Consider the following 6,540-nt stretch of genomic DNA (forward strand, 5'->3'; position numbering starts at 1 on the left):
ATGACACATTAAGCCCCCCTGCAAACAGGCTACATAGTGTGAGCTGTTCACCGAACAGCCCATGGCCTGCCTGACAGATAATGAGGCTCATTACGCCTTGTTCTCCCCCTCTACTTTTCATTCTTCCAAGCTGTCTCACTCTCCCCACTCCAATCATCACCCCTTTCTATTTGCTGCCATTTCTTTTTCCACAGCCCCAACAATATGCAATGGACTTTTTTTAATGGTTTGGTCCAAGGAATCTGCGCAACTGCACACATTTAAAAAAACAAACAATTATTAATATCGGTCTTACCCAAGTGTGTGGCTTTCTGCTATGTGAGTCCTTCCTAGTCAATTTCCTTGTATGCTTGGACTGTCCATAAAAGCAGCAAGTAAATGACCAGGTGAGACTGCACAGCTGCCTGGCTGTCAACTGAAAAGGCACTGGTAAATGGAAAAAAGCTGAGAATGTTGGTGCACCAAAAAGAGGGAATGAACAGTATCACCCACAATTTAATTAATTTGATTTTAATTGTGGAATGGGAACCACTGTAACCACTGCAGCAGGAACTGCTCTTTTCAGACCACCCCCTCTCCCCCCAAAAAAGCAGAAGGGGAAATTAATATCTCTCCTTTCTATAGTGCTTGGAGACCTGGGAGGTATTGAAAAGATGAAGGGCATGAGAATTGTTGATTCAACACTTAAAAACAAGAAGGATAAATTGCTAATGAAGTGCTATTATCCTCCCAACTCAACTTTTCCCTTTTATAGGTATTTTTCAACTGACAGCTAGACAACTGACAGGCAATGGCATGCACATTTGCCCATACACAATCTTGCTTTGTCAATCTGTTACCTACTTCAACTTCACTGCCTTCTTTGACACCTGAAACTGGCAAGAAAACAGACAAATCCTAGTGCCAAACACAATTACACTTTTCTGGGGATGGTTTTATTTTCAAGGCAGAAAACAGTGAGGGTTACTGCAAAGCGAATAGGCTGTCACTGGTAGTGGCAAAGGTGAATTTGCAAAGAGCAGCAGAGGTCTTTGCTCCTCTTGCCAACTGACTTGGTAAGTGGATCCTCATAACCCACAATGAAACTGCTCTGCTTGGCTTGGATGTCACAGGAACTCACTGTGGGTAGTGAATCAACTAAGAATGCAATCCTATACAAATTTATCTAGGATAAAGTCCAAATGAATACAATGAGCCTTGCTTCCAAATTAACATGCATAGGACTGGGATGATTATATGACAAGACAATAGCATCTTGAAATTTGCCCTTGCATTGTAGCATAGGGAAAGGCAATCTAGTGCTCTCCTCATGTTTTGTATTATAAATCGCATCAGCTCCAGCCACCACTGCCAACTGTGAGGAATTATGAGATCTGTAGCCCAAAAACCCTCCAGGGTTCATGCTGGACAGAGCTTAAATATGTATATCAGGCAAACATAGCCTAATATACATGGATTTAATGAAACAGAGAGAAAATGAGAGCTACAAATGTAGTTACAATTAAACTAATATCCTTAGTTCAATTCAGGTAAGACCTGTTGGCACCTGTTAATCTTGACTACAAACATTGCACTTCTCTATTTATGCCCCAGGGCAAGAATACACTTCAATTGTAATAGTATCTAACATATCTCTTTCCTTGACAAGATATAATTTACATATATAGAAACACAGTGAGTCACAAGGACTCTCCCAGGTCACCCAGTCTGACCCCTGGCTCTGGGCTGCTGTACTCATGTAAAATCCAACATATGGCTGTCCAATCTTTCCTTGAACACACTCACTGATGGGGCTGCCACCACCTCCTGTGGAAGCTCATTCCATATCCTACAGGTTCTAATCATCAGGTCATTGATATAATGTTATTACATATTATATGCAAACTTTCAAGATTTATTCTTTATTAAGATGTAAACAAGCTTCATGTAATTAAGATGTAAACAAGCTTCATGTAAGCGAGCTTGCAATTCCATATCTATCTATACTATTAAAAACTGATTTTAAGAGAGAGGATATTTTTGCATACAGATGATCTTAGATTCAATACTAGGCATCTGCAGGAGTGGATGGTTAATTCTCCCATGTAAAACTGAATGTGTGTGTGGACAATACTGAACTAAACTAGATGTAAGATAACATCTTGTTTCTGATCTTCTTGAAGTTCAAATCCCTGAAAATGAAGGAAACCTAAAAATTTCTTGTTAAATCCTTTGTATCCTCAAGTGAAATTGGAAAAGGCCAAAAGCATAGCTTTTTCTGGAAATAAAATCAAACTTACATAGGCTTGAGTTTTTAAAAGCAATTAACAAAAAGGGATTTTGGATGTCATTCAACAGAACAGCTCTTTATGGGCATTCATGTTCAATTTCTGTGAAGTACCATGACCCTAGGCATTACAAGTCTGGAAATGCTTAATGAAAACTATCTGTAACAATGTTTAAAATGATGATCATAGGCATGTTTGTTACAAGACTGTATGGATTTTTTTCGAACATGCATTTTTTTTAGCATACTTCAAATGCAGTTCATACCTGCCATAAGATTCAACTGATTAGAAAATTCTGAAAATCATGTAGTCAAAGCATTCAATATTCTACTCTCCATACTCTGTTTTGATTTTGATATAACTATGTAGGGAAGAGGATTAATGAAAAATAAAGGGCAAGAAAAAATTGGCATGTTATGTGCCACCAAGTTGTCTCCAATTCACGGCGATGCTATGAATGAATGCTCTCCAAAATATCCTATATTACTACAATTACTTTACCAGACACAGTCTACTAAACATCAGCTGCTGGAACACGCTGGCCTCAGACATATGCTTGGCTTTATTTTACAGTTTATATTACGGGTGGCACTAACTGCTGCAAAAAATATAGACCACTTCAGTAATTGTAAACTTTAACTACTGCAAAAACTGTACCATGGAAAAGCACTGACTTGAGAGAAAGTCACACATATAACCACCTATACCATGCCCCTTCTATTACTGAATCCTTTATGAGAGGAGATTGTACACAGTGATACCTTAAATTACCACTAACATACTACTATAGCTCATTAAGTAGTAAACAAGCACTATACTTGTTCATCATAGTGTAGGAAAATATGTAAAAGCGCATGTTTGTAAATGATGCTAAGGTGTTCTTTCCATAGTGAAAGCAATATATTGATGAAAAATTGGAAATGGAAGATGACACTTTAAAACAGATGCCAATACAGGTTTTATATTTCAACTGGAAAGGCAAAAACCTGCAAAGCTGCTTGTGGAAATGGCCTGAGATCAGTGCCTATCAGCAGCTGCTGCTGAACTTCGCACCTCTCCGCGTGTATGTGGATTAACTCTCACACACTTTATTTAGCAGTAAACTCCACTTTGTCAATGGAGCGCATTTCCCGTTCAACACGCAGAGCGTCGCGTTATTGGCCGAAGCGGGCACGCTCCTCCCCGCTTGTTCCAGGTCCTGCGAGGCAAGGTGACAGCGGCCTACCTCCCAAGGGTGTTGGTCGTATAAGGAAATTCCGAAAGCAACAATACCCTCCGGCGGTGGAAACAAAAGGAAGTCGGCGGAAACGCGCTCCCGGAGAACGTGACGAGTTCCCCTCCGCGCCTGGAGCGTTCCCGGAGCACCCCTTTGTTTCCTGGCACTCACCTCGTCCCCCCACTTCAGCACGTCCTTGTGCCTCTCCCCGACCGCTCGGTAGATGTGCAAGAACTGGAGGATGCCGTGCCTGCGCACGTGCTCCGCGTGCCGCTGCGTCTTCTCCCAGCTCAGCGGGGAGCCCTGCGACAGGAGGCCCATGGCCCTCGGGCGAGAGGGCGACCAGAGCCGGGGAAGCGCGGCGGGAGCGAAGGCGCGACTGCGGGCAAGGAGAAAGGCGGCGGCAGCGGCGCCGGCCGCCGTAGCTATGGAGGGAAAGGCGGGCGGTCACTGACAAGGATCACTTCAGGAGGTGGCAGCGGGAAGGACGGAAGGAGAATCCAGCCGCGCGCACCAGACGAGGAAGGGGCACTACTTGCCCCCTCAGCCCTTCCCGCCTCCGCGGCTGCCGCAAGAATGGAGCGGGCCCCTCTCGCTCGCGCGCCTTACGGCTGCACGGAAACCGGGAGACCGCCGAGGAGGCTGGCTCGTCTCTACGCTCACAGCGAGCGGTGTGCGATGGTAGTGGTGACCGTCCCGGCAACAGCGCAGCACGTGATCAAAGGGAGGCGTGGCCATGCGTGCGCGCTTTCTCTCTGGAGCGCGCGAGAAGGAGACGGGGTCGGGGGGGGGGATGGAGGAAGAAGGAAGAGTGGAGGCGACGCTGCGAGCGGTGACTCAGCACTTTCCCCGGCTCCTCCCCCCCCCACCCCGCGCCTTCCTAACGGGCGTCGCGGGGGGACCTGCCGTTGCTCGCGCTTTTCGTCGCTCGCGGTCGCGGCCAGAGCAAGAGGGGTTATCAGGAACTGCCCTTAGTTCTTTCTAATGTAATCAAAAGCCTACGATTGGTAACAAATAATAATTCGTCGTCGTTGTTGCTGTTGCTATTAATCTCCTGCTTGGTAGGGTCCTTCCAAGGCTGCCCAGAGCCAAACCCAAAAGCAAGAATAAAGCCATTCACACACACACACAATCGACTTAAAATACATAACTATATCAGAAAGATAGTTGTGATTGAAGCAAAAACCATTCATTCCGGTATGAATGATTCCGGAAAGAAGGTGGGAGGAGCTCAAAAACCAATAACAAACAATAAGCTGCTGGGCTATTGGGAAAGGGAAAGGCGCAAAAGTTACAGGACAAGCCATTTAATATAGAAAGGCGATTTCGATTCAACTATAAGCATGAAGCCAACGTGAAACCTGTAGGCCTACGGGGGGGGGGCTTATGAATCCTTATTTGCATATGCCAAGCACAGCTTTGTGCTTGGAGTAAAGAGATGAACTTTGTACCTGGTATACAAGAACAAACATGCCTTTTTAAAAAGTTGTGCACATCGAAGATAATGTTTCAGAGTCAGGGTGTGGCAGAAGGCCTGTTAAGAGAAAGTACAAAAGAAAAACGGCCCTCAACAGTTCTGTTCCGATTTATTGCATACATATAACCTTAGGTCATCACGGTATAAAACAGGGAAGCAACATATAATAAGAACAGAAAATACTAACTAAATTGGAACCATTAAGAAATTATTCCATTAAAACAGGCAGTTAACCCAACAGAAAAAATGTATTACGAAGCGTGCAATCCTACACATGCTTAAATGTAGAAAGTCCTGAACCTTATAGCATTCGCCAGCCAGCACTCTCCAATTATAGGATTATTTTCTATCTGAACATATATAGAATTCCCCTCAGGTCTAGCTCCAGCAGTTCCAACCCTAAATTTAAAGTTCCATTATGTTCCACTTTGAGTTATTAAGCAGCTGCTGATGGGAGCTATTCAGAAATAATACCTTTTTCCCTGCTCTGGCTGAGAAATGGAGACTCTCAGGGACAAGGAGAGGAAAGATCTTTTCTCGGATCAGCTGCTGATCAGAGTTTAGACCTTTTACTTACAAAGAGGAAGTGATCTGGAAAGAGGGTGGTGGATCAGATGAGAAACCCCCATGGAGCTGAGTTTCTGTATTCCTAAATTAAATCTGTAGATGCATGACAATTGAGTGATTAGATTTATTTTATGCATTAAATGAACTTACATGTTGTTCTTTAGTACAAAATTCTCAAGGTAGCATTTCATTCATTCAATAAATAAATACACTGGGCAGATACATTTACAGCTATGATGGATTCTTTGCTTAGTGCTGAGGGCAATACAAGTCGGCAGTCTACTAGCAGTCCTTTGCCTGAGTCAGAGAGCATTCCTCTTTGCTATGGTGGAACTGGGTTAACCAACCCTTTTTTAGATCCTTGAGTGCACTCGGGAATTTGAGAAAATGCTGTGGGTCCAGCACAAATATATTATCAGTGGGTCAATTCTTTGGTATCGACAGATGTCTGCTGTACCTACCTGCTGTATCTGTAGACCATAGGTCACATCTTACTCTGCAAAACCTTTTGTTTCTTGACCTCTGGATGTCACAGAATCTCTTTAATAGGGGATTGTCTATTTCAGCGAATAGCTAGAGATTAATACAACTCATGCTTCTTTTAAACATATGTTTTGGTGAGGTGGTTTTTGAGGAGGTTATTTCAAAGATAATTTTTGTACTGGAACAGTCTTTAATATTCACTGATGTACATGTACTTTTACATTATTTACCTACTTCATGGACATTAACACATGGAAGGGGAAAGTGCTTCTCTGTACCCTTTTGTCAACTAGAAGATTGATATTACGACACTGCAAGGATAAACACCTCCGACAATTTAACAGTGGATTCAGGACAGTATAATGCTTTCTATATATGAATGGGTGGCATAGATTCTACCTTGAAATGGATACTTACTTGGATATGTGGTCTGCTTTTGTTGAAACCTGTGTATCATTGCTGGAAGACTGTATGCATTTCATGCAGATTATATTAGTATATTTTAACAGAATAATAAGAACAACAACAGT

At 43.1% G+C, this 6,540-nt stretch overlaps 1 protein-coding gene across 2 annotated transcripts in view; it reads right to left on the reverse strand.

Annotated features, from left to right (window-relative positions):
- Positions 1 to 4,150, reverse strand: part of GCLC (glutamate-cysteine ligase catalytic subunit) — a 29,310-nt gene extending 25,160 nt beyond the window's left edge. For both annotated transcript variants that reach the window (XR_006413846.1, XM_044421533.1), the window contains exon 1: positions 3,655 to 4,150. Coding sequence is in view for 1 of the 2 variants with exons in the window: in XM_044421533.1 (XP_044277468.1) it covers positions 3,655 to 3,804 (150 nt within the window). In the remaining variant the exon portion in view is untranslated. The remainder of the gene's footprint in view (positions 1 to 3,654) is intronic.
- Between the last annotated feature and the right edge of the window lie 2,390 nt (positions 4,151 to 6,540).

Source organism: Varanus komodoensis, unplaced genomic scaffold (assembly GCF_004798865.1).
Source record: "Varanus komodoensis strain SLA01 unplaced genomic scaffold, ASM479886v1 scaffold12, whole genome shotgun sequence".
NCBI lineage: Eukaryota > Metazoa > Chordata > Lepidosauria > Squamata > Varanidae > Varanus > Varanus komodoensis.